The sequence below is a fragment of the Mobula hypostoma genome, chromosome 5 (assembly GCF_963921235.1).
Source record: "Mobula hypostoma chromosome 5, sMobHyp1.1, whole genome shotgun sequence".
NCBI lineage: Eukaryota > Metazoa > Chordata > Chondrichthyes > Myliobatiformes > Myliobatidae > Mobula > Mobula hypostoma.
In genome coordinates, this window is record NC_086101.1 from 145,008,897 (window position 1) to 145,032,200 (window position 23,304).

At 41.5% G+C, this 23,304-nt stretch overlaps 1 protein-coding gene across 12 annotated transcripts in view; it reads left to right on the forward strand.

Annotated features, from left to right (window-relative positions):
• The window catches only part of LOC134347066 (multiple PDZ domain protein), a 234,251-nt gene that overhangs the window by 46,322 nt on the left and 164,625 nt on the right, over nt 1–23,304 (forward strand). For all 12 annotated transcript variants that reach the window (XM_063049149.1, XM_063049152.1, XM_063049156.1 and 9 more), the window contains 9 exons: nt 104–232; nt 1,747–1,953; nt 2,169–2,283; nt 3,978–4,066; nt 9,305–9,500; nt 9,900–10,001; nt 11,624–11,700; nt 13,180–13,326; nt 18,867–19,037. In XM_063049149.1, coding sequence (XP_062905219.1) covers nt 104–232; nt 1,747–1,953; nt 2,169–2,283; nt 3,978–4,066; nt 9,305–9,500; nt 9,900–10,001; nt 11,624–11,700; nt 13,180–13,326; nt 18,867–19,037 — 1,233 coding nt within the window. The remainder of the gene's footprint in view (nt 1–103; nt 233–1,746; nt 1,954–2,168; nt 2,284–3,977; nt 4,067–9,304; nt 9,501–9,899; nt 10,002–11,623; nt 11,701–13,179; nt 13,327–18,866; nt 19,038–23,304) is intronic.

Consider the following 23,304-nt stretch of genomic DNA (forward strand, 5'->3'; position numbering starts at 1 on the left):
GAGTGTCATACCAGACTTCTTAGTTTGGTTTCTGAATTTCATGTAGTGGAATGAAATTGTATTTTTAAATTATAATTGTTGCACAATCTTTTATCCCAAACAGGTCTATTGGCAGTTTGTTGAAAGTGTAGAATTGGTTAATGACGGCTCTGGTTTAGGATTTGGAATAGTGGGTGGAAAAACAACTGGTGTTGTTGTGAAGACCATTTTGCCTGGTGGAGTTGCTGATCGGGTAAGGAGCTAAAAGTACCATTATTTGCTTAAGGCAAAGTTGTTTTTGTTTTTGTTTGCAGTGTTTTACCAGTGGGTGATAAGTGAGAAAAGACGGTACACCTTCCAGTAATCACCAGAGTCAGTCTGAGGAGTACTATCCTGCACCATTCGTTCATGGTGCTGTCAAAAACTCAGTCCATCTTGTTGATCTTTCAGAGATGCCCATATTCCAGGGATACCCATCTCCTCCAAGAAAAGTACAACTTTTATTTATTAACAATCCTTTGCACTTCCCTCCAGCTTCATTATTGATTGCAAGGTCATGTTAGAAATCTATACTGATCTTTGCCATGCCTATTAAACTTGTGCATTTTGCAGTTGTTCTAGATATGCACTAATATGTTTATTTCCCTTTTCTGTGTAACCAATGTTTACTTAGCATATTATTTGTTAAGATGCAAAGAACTCCCAACATTCCAATAGGTTATTCCTTTCTTTAGTTCCTTTATTGTAGAACTACAACTACGATTTCTCCTTCAGGTAAACAAATTCCCCTCCACTCCTCTATTTCTCGCTCTGACCTTTTACTGCTTTTTATCTGCCTATTACTTCCCTCTAGGTCACCTCCTCTTTTTCTTTCCCCTATGGTTTACTCTCCTCTCTTATCAAATTCCTCCTTATCCAGCCTTTAACCTTTCCCACTCATCTGGCTATCCAGCTAGCCTCCTTCCCCTCACCCACCTTTTTATTCTGGCCAATACATTCCATTTGATAAATACAATTTCCAATTTTGTGACAACTTAAAATTTAAAAAATTTCACTGTTCCTTATTTTCTCCCTTCCTCCTCAGTCCTGAAGAAGGGTCTTGGCGTGAAATGTTGAGTTACTATTAATTTCCATAGATGCTGCCTGACCTACTGAGTTCCTTCAGCATTTTTTATGTGTGGTGCTTTGGATTTCCAGAATCTGCAGACTTTTTTTGTTTTTAGAATGTAATCTAGTTGTGTTGCTTGACATACTTATACAGTGAAGTTCCAGCTGTCAGCTGTAAAATTTTGATGTCCTTGTCTGGTAATCTTTAGTAGATTTCCCTTTGTTCCTTGACAGCTTTATTCCTAGTTTTATGCTTGCCACCAGCTCCAACCATCTGTGCTGGCTGCCACCCTTTTCTCCTGACTTCCAGAGTTTTACATTCTGTTTTTTGGATACTAGTTTATTGATGGTCTTGTTCAGCTGACGATGACCCTATATTTGCTGATGGTAAATTTAAATGTATTCTGCTTTCATTTTCACACTTCATTGTCAGAATTATTGCTTTGATTGCTCTATCATCAGCTCATAAGTCTTTTTATGTCCAAGTAGTCCCTTATATTGGGAAGCTCTTCGTGTTTCCGCAATATTAATGGAGAGTGAGACATTGTTGTATTGTACAAGATACATCTAGGTTAATTTTGAAAATAACTTTGCTGATAAAGGCAAACCATATAAAACATGATTTCTCATGCATTTTAATTTATCTCTTTATTACTAAAGGATGGACGACTTCAAAGTGGGGATCATATTCTCAAGATAGGTGAAACAGACCTGTTTGGAATGGGTAGTGAGCAAGTGGCTCAGGTTCTGAGACAGTGTGGAAATCGAGTCAAGTTGGTAATTGCAAGAGGAGCTGTGGAAGATCCCTTGGCTGCTGCCCCTCATGGACTTCCTGCATTACCGACTGTACCACCGGTAGCAGAAGAGGCAAGTAATTATGTCTTTGTTCCCCTGAAGGCAGTTATTTTATAATTTGTTTTTTGACCTTCTGCCTTTCAAATGGGAAGTTTATTAGTTGGAAAAGGTTTACTGTCCCATATTTTGTTTATGATATTTGACCAACACACATTTTGGGAGTGTTGGTATGAGATTAATAGAATAAAAAAGCATAATATGCAAGCACAATATTTATCTTTTTTTAGCCTGAACCAACTTTCTCCCAGCATGTTGATGGGGAAGTATTTGATGTGGAGCTTACAAAAGATGTTCATGGACTAGGCATAACCATTGCTGGTTATGTTGGAGACAAGAATCAAGGTATTATAATAGATTTTCAAAAATGAAACTTTTTCTTCTTTTGTATCTTAAGTTACTGAAAGGAACAGTGAAGTATTTTAAATTTTAATTTGGCACAAAATTGCAAATTGTATTCATCAACTGGAATGTATTGGTGTTAACTTTTAAGAGAGGATTATTGCTTTAATGGGGTACATTTCTATTATGGATAATTTTGTTTCCTCCTTTGGTGTAATATTTGGAAAATTTATGTAATGTAACTTCTACTTCTAGTATAATTCACTATAGTCATAATCATAGATAACTTCTTGACCTCATGGCCAATTTGATGCAGTATATTGGGTAGCTTTATACTGAAATTATGATGGTCAGAAAATGGCTTAGAGATGTAAAAATTATTTTATGTAGGATTTGTATATTTTTTACAGAAATTGAAGGGCTATATGAAAGCTCACTGTACCTTTCATTATGTACTTAAGACATTTTCCTGCTTAAGTCTATACCTCAGGTGATGTGTTACACAATGTGGTTTGTCTGACAAAGAGTGTCATGTTTATTGTCTAACACTTTTTGTATGCATTCTGAATCTCACCTCTTCAGTGAGTGAGTCTGTACATCTTATCTTAGAAGGGAACCGTTTGGTAGTCTTATAACAGTGGGGTAGAAGCTGCCTTTGAGCCCGGTGGTACATGCTTTTAGACTTTTGTATCTTCTGTCGAATGAGAGCGGGGAGAAGTGAGAATGTTCGGGGAGGATAGGGTCTTTGATTATGCAGTTGCTTCACCGAGGCGCTGAGAAGTGTAGACAGAGTTCATAGAGGAAAGGCTGGTTTCCATGATGTGCTGAGCTGCGTCTTCCAACTCACTACAGTTTCGTAAGGTCATGGACAGAGCAGTTCCTGTACCAAACCAAAATGCTTCCTGTGATACCTCAATAAAAATTGATGAGGGTCAAAGGGCACATGTCCAATTTCTTTAGTCTCCTGAGAAGTAGAAGCACTAGTAAGTTTTCTTGGCCATGATATCAATGTAGTTGGACAGGCTATTGGTGTTATTCACACCTAGGAACTTGAAGTTTTCAACACTCTTCACCTCAGCATCATTGATGTAACTAGGAGCATGTGCCCCCACTCCTTTCCTAAAATCAATGATAAGGTCAATGAAGATAATTTAGCAATTTTGATTCCATTTATTTAATTTGAGATATTCAGCTTGAAATCTTGCAACATATAGTATTTCTTTTTCAATATTTTTATTAATTACTTGCATAGACAAATACAAACTACATTATGATATTATGGAAACAGAAACAAGATTGAATTGCCCCATAACTATATATAGTAAATTAACCATAATATTGAAAAGGTATATTTTATTTAATCTATAGCAACATCTGGTATTTCTTCTATTCATTTTGTGTTTGTTAATACTGAAAACAAATGGTATGATTGGAGATGAAAAGTTATCAATTTGCATTTTTATCGAAGCTATACTTGCATGACAAATGTGGCTTTCTGGCTTTCACAGTCAATATTGAAATTATATTTTTATATCTGTGCACAGCATTGAGCTGCACAATTCTACAGTATTTCAATTTGGTCTTTCATACAATTAATCAGGGATGATCACTTATTGTTATTTAAAAGTGGGCAGGTTTGAGAAAGACCTAAAATGAAATACATCTGCGGATTTATATGGATATGTTTATGCTTGCAGAGCCTTCTGGCATCTTTGTGAAAAGCATCACTCAAGGAAGTGCAGTTGAGCAGGATGGAAGAATACATGTTGGGGACCAGATAATAGCCGTAAGCATAATTTGGAATAATTTCCAAAATATAATTTGTTTTTGTTTTAGAACTGTGGTGATGAGAAATTATCACTTGTTTCTTTAGACTTGGCATTAAATGGAGTGCATGATATGAGGGGGAGTTCCTAAATTCAGAAGTCACTCAAAATGGGCATTGGAATCATGATTGCCCATTCAAAAATGAAATGTTGACAGCTTGCTGATCTTGTGCCAATTTCACAAAACAGCTGACAATACTGAATTACAGTAAAGGATATGCAATGTTGCATCTGTGTTGTTTTAGAATTAGCTGTGTCTTCAGGTACGTTGTTCCAGTGCGGCTATTATGCTGGCATCTAACCAACAATTGGGAAAGTTGTTCAGGTATATGCTATTTCCAAAAATATGATAAACCAATTTTTCAATCATATTGGAAGTGTTATGGATAATGTTATCAGTGAAACCTATTCATCAATAATTTGGTTACTGATGGCTGGCACAAATTCCACCAGGAATTATAGTATTTGATACAAGCAGTATTCCCATTTATTTTTTGCTCTTTTTTTTTCTTTCATGGTGAGGACTGCAGTAATGTGGTTTGGATTATCCACTTGGAACATCCGGTTAAGAGCATTTGAAATGTTTCAGCCTTGAATTGGACTTGTGATGGGATATATTTTAAATGAAAGTGAGCATGTTCATGAACCTGCTGCCTTCCATTGTTCACTATCATGCTTGTTGTATGTGGAAGTACTGTAAAGCTTTTATCTGGCATATTGGTTTAGGATAGTGATTACATTCTGTCATCTTATTTGTCGAATGCAGTCCTGTAGCTTTACCAGGTTGATACTTGATTCTTAAGTGAATTTAGTTTTGTTTCCTAGGGTGTTCCAGGGATCAGCAACATCTTTAGTGTCACCATTAACCTCAAGTTTAACTGGACAAGACAAAATGTGTCTGCAGGATCCTTTACACCATCTACAAAGCACAAGTAAAGAATGTGATGGAATTCTATCCAAGTGTTTTGAGGAATGCAGCTCCTCAATCAGTGTGATGCCATTCAGAACAAGGGAACCTCTGGTCTCCTCAACCTCTAGCCTTCAGATTTGTTCTCCCAATCGTGAATGTAGTGAAGATGTGTGTTCTGCATGCCATCAACTTGCCAGGTCATCTTCAACATCCCTCAATGCGGAAGTCGATTAAAAACCTAGTCTGTTAAGGCAAGCAATAAAGTCACTCAAACATCTCAAGGTGGAATAATTTCACTTAGCATTATGTTATTTCACTTTCATACATTGTCTCAAGCCAGAATCCATTAAATATAGTATCTGATAGAACTGTATGAATAGATGGCATCAATATATGGGTATCTAATAAAACCTTTAATGCAAAGTTTATAGCACTTCAAGCAGGTGACTCACCACCACCTTTTCAATACTTGGTTTCCAATGTATTCCTAACAGCATTCACTCAAGATACTAAATGCTGCAACAGAAGCTCAGACTACAGTCACACATTCATCTTGATTCAGCTCAGACAACGAGTAATGTGGCTCTGAAACACTGTCGACAATTGGTCCTGCAGAATTTGACATCAGGGCATAATCAGTTCTCCAATAAATTAGTGACTGATGAGGGGCCACCAGTTCAATAGCAGCAGCTCCATAGAGGCATCGCTTGCCACCCTTTCTGAGAAAGACAATATTCATCCTCCCACTCTGGGCAGGTAACCAAAAGCAAGGGTTACAATTGTTACATTTTTATTAATAAATATAATAGGGAATTCAAGAGAAACTTGTGGTACTCTGCTGATGCCTTTGATATTGCCCACCTGCCTGTCTTGACTGTTGTCCAGTTTGTAGACAGGGTTTTGAAGTTCTGAATTGCTCAGGTTTATCTTCCAACTCTATCTACTGTCCTTTGCTACAGATATCAACAAATTTCCATCAGCCATTATGTATGCTCTGGGAGAGCTGTGTGTTTATAGCACCAAGGCAGATAAAACCACCACAAGAAAACACACTAGAGTGACTATATAATATGACATCGTGTTGCTTCTAAACTTTGGAATTGCAGTTCATTATGATTTGAAATGTTGTCATTACATATTTTTAAGTTGTAGTGGTCATTGATGAAGTAGAGTTAAGTCCTAATGCCATAGTTGAATGGAGAAGTATGTTTTCAGCTACTGATTTTCTTGAACAATCTGGACAGAAAGGGGCTAACAGTCTCTCCTGACTGCCTCTCTCCTCCTCCCCCCCCCCCATTATGCCCCCACACACCCAACTCCCTTTTCTTACATAGTTGGTGGTAAAAGATGTTCTGTCATAATAATGAGAACCGTATATAACTTGATACTCACTCTGCTGCGTATTCCAGTATTCCTCCAAGTTAGAGGTCATGAAGGCCTCAGAGCAGACCATAAGACATGGGAGCAGAATTAGGTCATCTGGCCCATCGAGGCTGCTCCCCCATTCAATCATGCCTGATCCCTTTTTTTCCTCCTCCTCAACCCCAGTTCCCGGCCTTCTCCCTGTAACTTTTGATGCCATGTGCAATCAAGAACCTATCAATCTCTGCCTTAAATAGACCCAACGAGCTGGCCTCCACAGCTGCATGTGGCAACAAATTCCACAAATTCACCACTCTTTGGCTAAAGAGATTTCTCCACATCTCTATTTTGAAAGGGTGCCCTCTATCCTGAGGCTATGCCCTTTTGTCCTAGACTCTCTTACCAGTGGAAGCATCCTTTCCACATCTACTCTGTCTAGGCCTTTCAACATTCGAAAGGTTTCAATGAGATTCCCCCCCCCCCCCCCCAATCCTTCTGAATTCCGGTGAGTACAGACCCAAAGCTATCAAACGTTCCTTGTATGATAATCCTTTCATTCCTGGTATCATCCTCGTGAACCTCCTCTGGACTCTCTCCAATGCCAGTAAACCTTTTCTAAGATGGGGGGCCCAAAACTGTTCACAATACTCAAGGTGAGGCCTCACCAGTGCCTTATAAAGCCTCAGCATCATATCCCTGCTCTTGTATTCTAGACCACTTGAAATGAATGCTAACATGACATTTGCCTTCCTCACCACTGATTCAACCTGCAAATTAACCTTCAGGGTGTTCTGCACAAGGACTCCCAAGTCCCTCTGCATCTCAGATTCCTGGATTTCTCCCCGTTTAGAAAATAGTTCGCACATTTGTTTCTACTACCAAAGTGTATGACCATTCATTTTCCAAAATTGTATTTCATTTGCCACTTTCTTGCCCATTCTCCTAATCTGTCTAAGTCCTTCTGCGTCCTACCTGTTTCCTCAACACTACCTGCTCCTCCACCAATCTTCGTATTATCTGCAATGACCATTGCCGTGTTATGCCAGATTTCATATGGTAATATGGTTTTGAATGTCTTAATGCTGAAGTGTGTATGTACAGTAAAACAACTGGAGGCTTGAGTCATGTCATTTGTTGCTATTACCCACACAATTTGATTTCATAGCCAAAATTCTTGGGACCCAATGAACTGCAGCAGAATGAAGGCACCATGACTTCTGATAGAACGATAGAAAATATGTTATTAGTCACTGGACAGATGCACCATTTTTAAATTGGCACGATTTTTGGTTCTTGTATGGGGCAGAGGCTCTGATAAATGCCTGCAACCATTGTACCTTGTGCAATCAGAAAGTTTGCAATCCCAGCAATACTGCATACTCTCACCAGCTGATTGAGTGTGATTATAAGAGGTGAAGCAAGGGCATTGGATATAGAGCTAAGTTCAAATTCTAGTTTGGGGAAACAGGATTGACGATGTTATTCTATCATGTATATGCATTGCCACGAAGGGCTGGACTGTTTTCTGTACTTGAACAATTCTGATTCTGTACTTGGCCAGACTTGTATTAAATCAACATTGTGTGTTGATTGTTGCTGACAATTGCTTGTTCTGTGAATGTCTGCCAGATGCACACTGTGAGCACCATTGCTCTCAGTAATATGTTGTATCTCATAATTTTCTCTTCAATGGTGCATATCTGCAGTTGCAATTTTGCTCTGTTTCCTTCTGTCATATTCATATACTTTCCTTTTGATGAAATAAGTCTACAATATCTGGTGTTAAATATTGAAAATCATCATGGAAATTTAGAGTTAAACATTTTTATTGGCTCATTCTGTTAACAGTGTTGATCAGTTATAATTTGAAAACCTTTACATGATTTCAGCCAGATAATCTACCTACGGGACTGTCATCCTTGACTTCTTCATTGTGAAGCCACAGTCTGTGTGAATTGGAAATAACATCCATCCTCATTGACAGTCAACACTGGTGCACTTTGAGGATGTGTGCTTAGCCTGCTCTACTCTCCCTACACCCAATATCTATGTGACTAGGTGCAGTTAATATGCCATCTATAAATTTGCCGATGACGCAACTATTGCTGGTGGAATTTCAGATGGTGACAAGGAAGCTCATTGAGTGGTGTCACAACAGCAACTTTGCATGCAACATTAGTAGGACCAAGGAATTGATGAGGTCTTCGGGAAGGGGAAATCAAGGGAACACATACCAGTCTTCATGGAGGGATCAGCAGCAATGGAAAGAGTGAGCAGTTTCATATTCCTGGGCGTCAATGTCTCTGAAGATCTATCCTGGGCCTAATATATTGACGTAATTACAAGGAAGTCATGACAGCTGCTATATTTCACTGGAGTTTGAGGAGACTTGGTGTGCCACCAAAGATTCATACAAATTTCTACAGATGTACCATGGAGAGCATTCTAACTAGTTGCATTGCCATCTGGTATGGAGGGGCCACTGCACAGGTTCAGAAAAAGCTGCAGAAAGTTGCAAACTCAGCTAGCTCTCTCATGGGCATTAGCCTCCCAGCATCAAGGGCATCTTCAAAAGGCGATGCCTCAAAAGTAGCATCCATCATTACTGAACACCATCAGCCAGGATATGTCCTCATCTCATTGCTATCGTCAAGGAGGAGGTGCAGGAGTCTGAAGACGCACAAGTCAACATTTTAGGAACAGCTTCTTCCCCTCTGCCATCAGATTTCTGAATGGACAATGAACCCAGTATTTTCCCTCTCTTTTTGTAGTACTTAATTTTATTATTATGTATGGCAATATACTTCTGGCACAAAACGACAAATTTCACAACACATGCCAGTGATGTTATACCTGGTTCTGATTTAATAATTTAGACTATTTTGTCCTGATGTGATTATAATTTCTGAATGCCTTTGTATTCCAGGTGGATGGAACAAACATTCAAGGCTTCACTAACCAGCAAGCTGTGGAGATGCTGCGACATACAAGTCAAATTGTGCATCTAATTTTAATGAGGAGAGAACACAAGCCAGAAGCTTTGATACAGTCTGAGTGTCAAAGTGAAGTGAAACCTGAGAAGAATGAAGATGCCCTCACAATAGATGACAAACCTTCCAGAAGTAAATTGGTTTTGTCACTGGTTCATGATCTTGTTTAGTGTCACACCAGTATGTGCTTAAGGACAATGAGTAAATAATTTAATGTTACTCTGTTGATAATAATTCAGTTGAAGAACTTAAAACGGTGTAGTAATCAAAGTGCATCATTATATGGAGCGCTTAAATTAAGGAACTGCTGAAGGAGTTGATAAAGCTGAAGTGAAAGTGAAGAAAGAAAAAAAATTGAATTTAATTTATCACGCAGAAAGTTGAGCTTTTGAAAACCTTTTCCAGATATAATAGCTAAATATTTTAAATATTATCGATTCAATTGTTTTGTTCATTTCATGGATTATATTTGAAATTAGAAATTCCTATGATAAATCAATTGTCACTCTTGCTGTTGTGTACTGTTTATAGCTTTGGATGATGTGGATGAAAAGTCATCAGTACAAGACAACAGGACTTCAAGTGCTACCCCAATAAACGAACAAGAAACTGAAATTGAAACTGAATCTGAAGGTAAATTCAATTCAGTCATGAGGGGTTTTTAAAACCACTTGTCAAGGTTTGGGCTTAAATTATGTTAAATTAGATTATGTGTCCAAGCAATAAGGTGGTTATAGTGGTTTGCACAACACTTATTTTACAAATTTTGTTAGTTGGTGGCAAATGTTCTGGACAGGAAGATGCAAGAGGTTTTTTTTTAACTGATAGTCTGCAAAGGCTGCAGGTGGTGGAAATTAAAGCCCTGCTTACAGATCACCTCCATGGTCTTCTGAGAATAAACATTTTTAAAAAGTTTAAACATAATAGATAATTAAAGCTTTAAATATTTTTAAAAAAATCAATGTTCATTATGTGATGTTCCCTACAGTGGAGAAAAAAAGTGCAGATGGGGTGATCACGTTGCGAACCACTTGTATTCAGTCCATGTGGTAGCTCAGCTTACTTTTATATACCATTTTAACGCTCCATTCCACTCTTCCCCACACGTTCAAGTTCATTTCTTTTTTGCCATGGGCATACATACGACATGGTATAAACGTAATTAAAATCAGCTTTTGCATTGCAGCATGGTACATTGCAAACATGACAGACAAATCACTTAATCTTAAGTTTCCATAAATTATACATAATTTGCATGACACAATAAACAACAAACAACATGACTTTAGTGCATGGTGTGGGAAATATAGTCTGAGGAACAATTAAGGTTTTGTAAGATCAGATCAGAAATCTGATAATAGAGAAAACCTGATTACAGTAAAGATGTTACTGAACATTGAGTTGCGAGCTTCAGGCTTCTGTACCTCTTGCCTGATGACAGCAGTGAGAAAGGGGAATGGATTGGATGACGGGGTGTGGGGGAGATTTTCTTTGAAGATGAATGCTGCCTCCTCAGACATTGCCTTTTGTAGATATCCTCAGTCGTGGGGAGAGCTGTGCCGAGGATGGAACTGGCTGAATCCACCACCTTGTAGGCCCTTGCATCTTGTGCACAGGACCTTTTTTTCTCTATCAGAACTAGCCATTTCTACTCTGTCATCTCTGATAATGCCTCATGTTTTCTTCACTGGCACGGCCTGACCCACTGGGCAGAACCTACAGCATTACATTTAAGAACTTTGTGTTTTTGTTTATACTGTATTATTATTCTCTACTGGCCCTCATTTCATAGCTTTTGTTCATTTTTTTCCTCTTTCTAACAGCCTCCATCAACAGTTGACCAAATGTCCTCAACAGCTTATCTCTGTAGATGTTCTGGCAGTGTTATATTAAAACTAACCTGTTACCTTTCTTTATCTGTTCTGATGAAGAATTTTGATTTGCTCATTCGCTTTTGACATGAGATTCTCTTTCCACTGATGTTTCCTGAACTGCTGAGATTTTCCAGCATTTGCTGTTTTATAACCTACAGGACATGCAATTTTTGCTACATAGGATGATGTAGAGGAGAGAAGGAATGGGAGAAAACTGTTTATTTGGGACTTTTTAAAAAGGTGCTTAATAAGTAGAATGGTCATTCCGTCAGGTATTTTTGAATGATAATTTTTTGTGGGATAGTACAGATCTTTTGTGTGTGTGTGTGTGTGTGTGTGGGGGGGGGGGAATTATTTAAATTGTTAATCTTTTTATTCCAGGGATTCAGCTCAGTTTGTCAGAAGAAAGCATTTGTGTTAAATGGCAAGAGATTCTTGGAGCTAACTATGAAATTGTGGTATGTAAATCTGAAAAACCCATTTATTAATGAGTCCTGTATACATTGTTTAACTGCAACAAACCCTGAGTGAGCACATTTGTAGCTGCACAGTAAATACAACTGACCTATTTTCACTTGGAGCTTCGTCTTTAGTCCTTGCATGAACTCCAAATACTTGTTCCAACCCTCTTCTCACTTACTGCCTTGGGTTGAACCAGGCCATTCACAGACTTGGAATTCCATTTGTCTCAAACATTGATCAGTTTCTTCATCCTGCTTCTTCACCAAAACTGCTCATATCCTGCCCTATCACTCTAACCTATCTACTGTGATAATTCTCAAACATGTCTTTGTTACCTCTGTTTTAGCCATTTTCAGGTCATCTGCCTTTTAATCCAAAAAGCTGAATTCTTTCAAAACTGTGAGGACTAGGCAGTCTAGACAGTTGGCTAATCTTATGCCCATACTAGTAGTTTTCCTGTAACACCATAGACTGTTATCTTGTTTAGCAGCTTCATGCAGCACCTTGTCGAAAGACATTTTGAAAATCCAAGTAAGTAACTCTATTGTCTATCCCTCCTGTTATTTTCTCTTTCTGAACCTTAGGATGCAGGCCATTTGTTCCAGGTGACTTATCTACTCTCAGACGTTCCAATTTCCCAAGCACTTTCTCCTTATCAATAGTGACTACTCTCACTTCAGCCCACTGAAGCTGTCAAATTTCTGAAATGCTGCTGGTATGTCTTCCACAGTGTAGACTTGATGCAAAATACTTACCAATTTGCTCTGCCATTTCTTTACTCTTCATTGCTACCTCTCCTTCTTTTGCTTTTGGTATCATCTTTTATATTAGCTAGCTTCTTCATATTTCATCTTTTCTTTTTGCTTTTTAAAGTTGCTTTCTCTTGGGTTTTAAAAGCTTCCCAGTCCTCAAGCTTCCCACTGATTTTCTATTATCTGCAGTTTTTTACTTCCCTTGTCAGCCACTGTTGCCTCTTCCTCCCTTTACAATGCTGCTTTTTTGGGATGAAGCAATCATGTGCCTTCAAAACTACTCCCAGAAACTCCAACTGTTGCTTCCCTTCCATCATCCCTGCTAGCGTCCTCTTCCAGTCGACTTTGGCCAGCTCCTCTCTCATGCCTCTGTAGTTCCCTTTACTCAACTGTATTATCGATATATCCAATTTTGGCATCTGACTCACAAACTGCAGGGTGAATTCTACAGTGTTATGATCACTGTCTCCTTAGGATCCCTTTGCCTTTAGCCTCCCAATCAAATCTGGTTCATTACACAACGCCCAATCCAGAATTGCCTTTTCCCTAGTGGAAAAGTGGCACGCAAGAGGAGTTGAGCATAGCATGGAACTGCCATGATCATATTGAATGTAGAGTATGTGTAAAGTGTTTTTGCTTTGTAACTTTAATTTATTATTTTAATCTACTTATTCACTTTCAGTGTAAAGAACAAATCTGATAGAGTAATGCTTTTATTTTCAGGTGACACAAGTAACAAAGTTCAGTGAAAGTAGTGGTCTAGGCATCAGTTTGGAAGCCACAGTTGGGCATCACTATATTCGTTCCATTCTCCCTGAAGGCCCAGTGGGACGAAATGGAAAGCTATTTAGTGGAGATGAGCTGTTAGAGGTAAGCAGTAATTTGACTTCCCGTTTGTTACAATAATAACCTTGTATTAACTGATTTTTTTAATTATCTATTTCAATAGTGTAACTTTTTTTTTGGAAAAGGAAATATAGTTTCTTTTTATAAGGAATGAGGGAAAAGCCAAGGATCATTCCAGACTGTTCTGAGCTGTAGCCTTTTGCCACTAACTTTTCAACAAGGCAGCTGCCAAATTATAGGTTTAAAGATGTTGAGGTCCACCTGCTTGTACTACAGAACATCTAGACTCCTGTGTCACCACTTATCACCCACCAGCTGTTTTCTCCTAACTCTACTTCCCCTTCTCCTTACCTGGTTCTACTGATCACCGACCAGCCCCTGCTTCACCTATTTATCTTTACACTGATTGTTTCCACTCTATACTCTGCCTGGATGCAGGATTTTGACCAAAAATGTCAACCACACTGTCTTAACGGATGTCTGAATTTCTCCAGAAATTTGTGTTTCGCTCCATCTGTACTCTTGTGTCTCCAGGACCTCTATACTACTAGAATTTATAGGTTTCTATCTGCAGTCGCTCTCATAAACAGGGTTTTTTCCTCCAAACTGTGATGTTTCACCCGTCTGCACCTGTGGAGTGTTTTTGGCATGTTTATTCAAAGTAGGAAGGTGGCGTATTTTATCCAAGTGTGTGTTGCAGTGTTGAAGTAGTTACATTGAATAAGCTCGTACAATGCAGATTGGGCACTAGGTGACCCATGCTTTACATTGATCTACGTTGCTACCGTTTTTGTGTTGACTTTCTTGGCAATCTCCCGCTGCATTGGCTTTATGTAAATAGTAAGCTTTCTCTTCCATTTACCGATGAGGTGATCTGATTCCTCTGTACATGGAACAAAACACGCTGCTGTTAAACTGAGACTCAGAACTTGACAATTCTGAGTCCATGGAGAGAACAGCTCTCTCTTTGTGTGCAAGCTTTTAACTCCAGCAGGTCGTACCTTTGATCTGATGTTTAGTTAAAATTGTATCTACGTAGGTAATCTAACAAGCTTCTGATAATGAAATTTGGTCACAGTGTTAAAATACTAGACTGAATTGCAAATTCTAACCACTCTAACACTCACTCTCTAAATGCTTTTTGGAATTATTTTTGTTCATTTGTCCATTGTGCAGCAATGAGATCCACTCTAGTCAACTATGATTTATAGAGGCTGGACTGGTCAGTGGATATGCAGATGACTGTAAGGCCAATCCACCCTCAATTCTCTGGTAGTGTGGGCAAAGGAAGGCAGGTACGTTGGGTTGGGGTTGCTGACTCAGGCTTTCCTGGCCAGCCTCTGTCTCTCAGCTGCAATCGTCTGTTCTGCCTCATGTTTCACTGCACCGTTACAGAGGGAGGAGCACCTGGGCAATATGTTCCCATGTGACTAGGTAGATGCCAAAGACTGCTGTGTAACATGCTGTAAGGTTTCACTGATAATGTAATGGTTTCTCTATAGCAGCGATGTTTGGGTTATGACTGGAGATAACAGGGTTTGGAATGCTGTTGTTCTTTCTTGTAAGTCTGGAAGAGAGATTTTCACAGGTTTTGCCAGGGAGAGATGAGGAGAAAAGATGCGAATGGAGGGAGTTGGTAGACCACCAGACGGGGTGGACTTGGAACGAGAGTCCGAAGGGTAGTGATGATTGGAGGAGGTCGATGGTGGAAGTCCTGCTTATCAGTGAGCTCCAACATTACGCAATAGACTGTTTCATAAGAATGGGCCCTTTTTCTTTTTTCCCGTTGTCTTTACTAACCATATAGTCAAAGTAAGAATTATAAAGCTTACTGGTTTAATTGCATATTGTGTACTGTTTGTTATTTTGGGGTATTGATTTGTAACAGGGGACCCAATGCACAGCATCCGCCCAAACAAGATTTTTTTTAAGCTTGGCCGGGCCGGGGGCTATCACCCCTTATGTTAAGCCACTAGCCGAAGTGAAAGTTAGTGAAGTTGGTGAAGAGTGTGTTTACAGAGTTTCCTTTGGCCTCCATGGGAGCACTTCCTTTCTGTGGTTTACCATAACAAAATTTCTTATGCAGCTGATGGTCTGACATATGAGCTTTGTGGCCTGCCCAATGTGACTGTGACCTCATTAGAATGGTGTAGATACTGGGCAGGCCCATAGTGTCAGGGGTTCTGTCTTGCCACTTAATTTTGAGGAACTTTCTGAGGCAGACTGCGTGGAAATGGTTCAGTTTCTTGGCGTGCCAGTGGTGTACTGTCCATGTTTCGCAGGCATAAGAGCCGTGTGGGAAGTTCTGTAGCTCTATACACCTTCAGCTGGGTCTGTAGACTTGTGCCTCTTCTAATCCGGACTTTGGTGTAACGTCTGCTGGAGGTTACACTTGCTTTGGCGATCTTGGCATGTACTTCGTCATCAATGACAAGGTTTTGGGACAGTGTGCTGCCAAGATACATGAACCTGTTCAATGGGTTGAGTTTTTGATCAATGATTGTGATGTTTGGCTAAATGTATAATTTCCCTCAAACTGGCTGATGTATTACTTCAGTCGTTTTGGTGTTGATAGTAAGCCCACAGTTGGTACATGCGTCAGAAAGCTTGTTGGTACAGTGCTGCTTATCATCTTTGGAACCGGCATTGAGGGCACAATCATCAGCAAAAAGGAAGTCTCTGATAATGTTTGTCATAACCTTAATTTTTGCTTGGAGCTTCCTGAGGTAGGACAATTTCTCATCAATGCGGAGTCTGTTGCCGATGCCTACGTCACCGTTTCTGAAGGTATCAGTCAACATAATTGAAAGCACCAGACTGAATAGTATTGACGTCAAGCTGCAGCCCTGCTTGACCCCATTTGAGACAGTGAAGGGCTCAGATATCTCACCAATGCCCTGGAATCTACTTGCATGCCATCATGAAATTGCTGCACCATAATGATGAACTTACTTGGGCAACTGTACTTCACCATGATCTTCCACTGGCAGCACACTTCAGTGATGAGGAGTGGATAGCAAAACTCACTTATCTGTTTGATATCTTCAACCTGCTCAATGAATTCAATTTGTCACTTCAGGGGAGAATGACCACTGTCTTCAAGTTGGCAGATAAAGTGTCTGCTTTCAAAGCCAAATTGGAACTGTGGGGATATATTTCACATGTTCCCAACATTAGCTGGGATTCTGGCAGAGACTGAGGCTGGACCGTCCTTCTCACAGCTGGTGTGTGATCATCTATCTTCACTGTTGACAGAATTCGAGCATTACTTCCCAACTGCAAGTGACCCAAGACTTGCAAAGGAATGGGTCCGTGACCTATTTGTGAATGTCCCCGGTGAATCATCCATGTCGACGTGGGAAGAAGATCAATTCCTCGAGCTTGCAAATGTCAGTGGGCTGAAAAGTATGTTTGACGTAACATGTCTGCTGGCATTCTGGATCAAAGTCAAGGCTGAATATCCTGAGATGACCACGAAAGCACTGGAAACATTGCTTCCATTTCCAACATGATATCTCTGCGAACTGGGGTTTTCTGCAATGAATGCAACGAAAACTAAATTGTGGAATAGACTGGACATAAGGAACCCCCTTTGAGTATCACTGTCTCCCATCACCCCTCGATGGGACTGTCTTGTTGCAGGGAAACTAGCCCAGGGCTCCCACTGATTCAGCAATATTGGTGTGTTGCAATGATTTTATATGTTCATACGAGGAAAATATGTGCTGTGTGTTTAATATCTGAATGTTACTTTAAATATTATGATGCTATTGACTTATAAGTGACTTATCACTATATTCATGCGAGAAAAATATGCGCTGTGTTTAATAAATTGGTTAGATAAGCCCTTTTAGAAATGAAATTGAGTGTATTAGCCACTTATAAGTGACTTATATTTGACTTATCACCTATATTTCGGTCGTGATTAACACCCCCCCCCCCCCCCCCCCCCCCCGTCGGCCGGTCCGCAAGGATATTCTCAATATTAAACCGGTCCATGATGCAAAAAAGGTTGGGGACCCCTGCTTTGGAGGTCTAGCAAGCTTGCCAATGATCTCCATCTTCACTACAAATCCAACTCCAGCCTCATATCAGTCTTGATTTCCATTCCAAAATAATTTGTATCCTGTGCTTCTTTCAAAGTTTTCCCTCTCCTGCAAGCTAGGCCTCACTCGGTTGCAAAATCGACGTTATATCGTGCTAACTCTCTCCTCCTGAAGTCTGTCGGCATCGCCTCTGTCTGACAGTGTGTACACATTCCATGAACCAAAGGTGAGAGGAATGGTCTTAAGTGGTTGGTTAATAATTAGTCTACCTGATGCAGGTACTTATGAAGTAACTTTGGTGCACTTGAGGATATATGAGGGTTTTCTGATATAGCAATATTTTTGCAACTGGAGCAGAAATTCATAGTTAACATATTGCTCAATACACAATTGCAGATCATTTAGAAAATATTGTCTTGTGTTCATGTGGTCTTACGATATTTTCAATAAAGGAGTTTTTCCTCCAATACATTGGAGAAGTAATTGCCAAAATCAATCGTCAGTATCATCTTTTATCACATCAACTTTTGTTAGTTTATCACAAATCACAAACGAGAAAATCTGCAGATGCTGGAAATTCAAGTAACAAGCAAAATACTGGAGGAACTCAGCAGGCCAGGCAACATCTATGGAAAAGAGTACAGTTGACATCTCAGGCCGAGACCCTTCACCAGGGCTGTCTTTTGATGGTTTATTTTACTCAAGAGAGTTCACCAATGATCTCTATAATGTCATTTGAGATTGCAGAATTGTTTGTATACTTAAAATACAACCTAAAAACATTGGGTTAAATTAATTTGGTTTGGAGGGAATGTTACCTGTAATCAATTAATATTAGACTTTAAGATATAGGAGCAGAATTAGGCCACTCAACCTATCAAGTCTGCTCCACCATTTTCTTATGGTTCATTTTTTTTGAAGCCCTATCTTACACCTTCTATTGAAACCCGTAATCTTCTTTACCAATCAGGAACCTATTGATCATTGTCTTAAATGCACTCAAAGACTTGAGCCTCAGTAGCCCTCTATGGCAACAAATTCCACAAGCTACAGTCACATCACTGACCCCTACAGATCTTCACTAGTCATTGGTAGCCATCCTGTAAAGGACCCCTTCATCCTTGCTCTCTGACTTCTGCTAGTCAGCCAGTCTTCTATCCATGCTTGTGTCTTACCCCTTGTTTAGCAGCCTTGTGTGTGGCACCTGTCAAAGGCCTTCTGGAAATCCAAGTAAATAATGTGCAGCAACCCTCCTTTGTCTAACTTGCATGATACCTCCTCAAAGAATTCCAACAGATTCATCAAGCATGGTCTCCCCTTATTGAGACTGTGATGACCAAATTCCTGTGCAGAGTCGCAATTGCAATTTCCCAGTCCTCTGGAACCCTCCCTGACATCAGTGATACTTGAAAGCTCACTACTAATTCCTCCACAATTTCTTCAGCTATTAACTAGTTGACATGATTAATTTTAATTTCAAGTTTGTCAATGAACTTATTGTTCTGTGCTGTATTTTAGGTTAATGGTATACCACTACTAGGTAAGAATCACAAAGATGTTGTGAGTATTCTAAAGGACCTGCCTATCAATGTCACCATGGTCTGCTGCCACCCAGTCCTGGAGGTCAAAAATGAAACTGATATTGATGACATGATTTCCATAGAAGAACCCCTTCAAACAAATGAAGAGGTATTGTAATGCTGGTATCTCACATACAATATTTCTTAATCTGTACTGATCTTTGTGGTTTTTCCATTGAAAGAAGAGTTTGCCCATGAAAGTTGGGTTTATATAATAATAGATCATGGAGAATTAAAACACAAACAACAGGAATTCTGCAGATGCTGGAAATTCAAGCAACACACATCAAAGTTGCTGGTGAACGCAGCAGGCCAGGCAGCATCTATAGGAAGAGGCGCAGTCGACGTTTCAGGCCGAGACCCTTCGTCAGGACTAACTGAAGGAAGAGTGAGTAAGGGATTTGAAAGCTGGAGGGGGAGGGGGAGATCCAAAATGATAGGAGAAGACAGGAGGGGGAGGGATGGAGCCGAGAGCTGGACAGGTGATAGGCAGAAGGGGATACGAGAGGATCATGGGACAGGAGGTCCGGGAAGAAAGACGGGGGGGGGGTGACCCAGAGGATGGGCAAGAGGTATATTCAGAGGGACAGAGGGAGAAAAAGGAGAGTGAGAGAAAGAATGTGTGCATAAAAAAGAGTAACAGATGGGGTACGAGGGGGAGGTGGGGCCTAGCGGAAGTTAGAGAAGTCAATGTTCATGCCATCAGGTTGGAGGCTACCCATATGGAATATAAGGTGTTGTTCCTCCAACCTGAGTGTGGCTTCATCTTTGCAGTAGAGGAGGCCGTGGATAGACATGTCAGAATGGGAATGGGATGTGGAATTAAAATGTGTGGCCACTGGGAGATCCTGCTTTCTCTGGCGGACAGAGCGTAGATGTTCAGCAAAGCGGTCTCCCAGTCTGTGTCGGGTCTCACCAATATATAAAAGGCCACATCGGGAGCACCGGACGCAGTATATCACCCCAGTCGACTCACAGGTGAAGTGATGCCTCACCTGGAAGGACTGTTTGGGGCCCTGAATGGTGGTAAGGGAGGAAGTGTAAGGGCATGTGTAGCACTTGTTCCGCTTACACGGATAAGTACCAGGAGGGAGATCAGTGGGGAGGGATAGGGGGGACGAATGGACAAGGGAGTTGTGTAGGGAGCGATCCCTGCGGAATGCAGAGGGGGGGGGAGGGAAAGATATGCTTAGTGGTGGGATCCCGTTGGAGGTGGCGGAAGTTACGGAGAATAATATGTTGGACCCGGAGGCTGGTGGGGTGGTAGGTGAGGACCAGGGGAACCCTATTCCTAGTGGGGTGGTGGGAGGATGGAGTGAGAGCAGATGTACGTGAAATGGGGGAGATGCGTTTAAGAGCAGAGTTGATAGTGGAGGAAGGGAAGCCCCTTTCTTTAAAAAATGAAGACATCTCCCTCGTCCTAGAATGAAAAGCCTCATCCTGAGAGCAGATGCGGCGGAGACGGAGGAATTGCGAGAAGGGGATGGCGTTTTTGCAAGAGACAGGGTGAGAAGAGGAATAGTCCAGATAGCTGTGAGAGTCAGTGGGCTTATAGTAGACATCAGTGGATAAGCTGTCTCCAGAGACAGAAAGATCTAGAAAGGGGAGGGAGGTGTCGGAAATGGACCAGGTAAACTTGAGGGCAGGGTGAAAGTTGGAGGCAAAGTTAATAAAGTCAACGAGTTCTGCATGCATGCAGGAAGCAGCGCCAATGCAGTCGTCGATGTAGCGAAGGAAAAGTGGGGGACAGATACCAGAATAGATGACCCCTTCTCCCGTCTTCAACCCTCCTCTTCTTCATGGACACCTCGCTCTGGTCTTCTGCCTGCTCTGGATCTCTTTATTGCCAACTGCCGACGGGACATCAACCGTCTCGACTTCACCGCACCTTGTCCCCATTCCAACCTCACTCCTTCGGAACGCTCTGCTCTCCACTCCCTCCGCACTAATCCTAACATTATTATTAAACCCGCTGATAAAGGGGGTGCTGTTGTAGTCTGGCGTACTGACCTCTACCTTGCCGAGGCACAGCGACAACTCGCGGATACCTCCTCTTATTTACCCCTCGATCGTGACCCCACTAAGGAGCACCAGGCCATTGTCTCCCACACTATCAACGACTTTATCCGCTCAGGGGATCTCCCATCCACTGCTACCAACCTTATAGTTCCCACACCCCGCACTTCCCGTTTCTACCTCCTACCCAAGATCCACAAACCTGCCTGTCCTGGCCGACCTATTGTCTCAGCTTGCTCCTGCCCCACCGAACTCGTTTCTGCATACCTCGACACTGTTTTATCACCCCTTGTTCAATCCCTTCCGACCTATGTTCGTGACACTTCTCACGCTCTTAAACTTTTCGATGATTTTAAGTTCCCTGGCCCCCACCGCTTTATTTTCACCATGGATGTCCAGTCCCTATATACTTCCATCCCCCATCAGGAAGGTCTCAAAGCTCTACGCTTCTTTTTGGATTCCAGACCTAATCAGTTCCCCTCTACCACCACTCTGCTCCGTCTAGCAGAATTAGTCCTTACTCTTAATAATTTCTCCTTTTGCTCCTCCCATTTCCTCCAAACTAAAGGTGTAGCTATGGGCACCCGTATGGGTCCTAGCTATGCCTGCCTTTTTGTTGGGTTTGTGGAACAATCTATGTTCCGTGCCTATTCTGGTATCTGTCCCCCACTTTTCCTTCGCTACATCGACGACTGCATTGGCGCTGCTTCCTGCACGCATGCAGAACTCGTTGACTTTATTAACTTTGCCTCCAACTTTCACCCTGCCCTCAAGTTTACCTGGTCCATTTCCGACACCTCCCTCCCCTTTCTAGATCTTTCTGTCTCTGGAGACAGCTTATCCACTGATGTCTACTATAAGCCTACTGACTCTCACAGCTATCTGGACTATTCCTCTTCTCACCCTGTCTCTTGCAAAAACGCCATCCCCTTCTCGCAATTCCTCCGTCTCCGCCGCATCTGCTCTCAGGATGAGGCTTTTCATTCTAGGACGAGGGAGATGTCTTCATTTTTTAAAGAAAGGGGCTTCCCTTCCTCCACTATCAACTCTGCTCTTAAACGCATCTCCCCCATTTCACGTACATCTGCTCTCACTCCATCCTCCCACCACCCCACTAGGAATAGGGTTCCCCTGGTCCTCACCTACCACCCCACCAACCTCCGGGTCCAACATATTATTCTCCATAACTTCCGCCACCTCCAACGGGATCCCACCACTAAGCATATCTTTCCCTCCCCCCCTCTCTCTGCATTCCGCAGGGATCGCTCCCTACACAACTCCCTTGTCCATTCGTCCCCCCCATCCCTCCCCACTGATCTCCCTCCTGGTACTTATCCGTGTAAGCGGAACAAGTGCTACACATGCCCTTACACTTCCTCCCTTACCACCATTCAGGGCCCCAAACAGTCCTTCCAGGTGAGGCATCACTTCACCTGTGAGTCGACTGGGGTGATATACTGCATCCGGTGCTCCTGATGTGGCCTTTTATATATTGGTGAGACCCGACGCAGACTGGGAGACCGCTTCGCTGAACATCTACGCTCTGTCCGCCAGAGAAAGCAGGATCTCCCAGTGGCCACACATTTTAATTCCACATCCCATTCCCATTCTGACATGTCTATCCACGGCCTCCTCTACTGTAAAGATGAAGCCACACTCAGGTTGGAGGAACAACACCTTATATTCCGTATGGGTAGCCTCCAACCTGATGGCATGAACATTGACTTCTCTAACTTCCGCTAGGCCCCACCTCCCCCTCGTACCCCATCTGTTACTCTTTTTTATGCACACATTCTTTCTCTCACTCTCCTTTTTCTCCCTCTGTCCCTCTGAATATACCTCTTGCCCATCCTCTGGGTCACCCCCCCCCCGTCTTTCTTCCCGGACCTCCTGTCCCATGATCCTCTCGTATCCCCTTCTGCCTATCACCTGTCCAGCTCTCGGCTCCATCCCTCCCCCTCCTGTCTTCTCCTATCATTTTGGATCTCCCCCTCCCCCTCCAGCTTTCAAATCCCTTACTCACTCTTCCTTCAGTTAGTCCTGACGAAGGGTCTCGGCCTGAAACGTCGACTGCGCCTCTTCCTATAGATGCTGCCTGGCCTGCTGCGTTCACCAGCAACTTTGATGTGTGTTGCATGGAGAATTAAGTTTGTATACTGTGACCTTTTAAATTTGAAAGTACATAACAGAAAGGTCCTGTAATTTATGAGTAATGTAAATAAACAGACTGCATTATTAAGAGATGATTTGTTTCATTCACATCAGCAAGGGTACAGACTGTATATTGCAGAGGTTAAAGTTTGTTTATTGAGAAGCTAACAGAAATGAAGTGTTTTGAGATTTCAATTTATTCATAGATT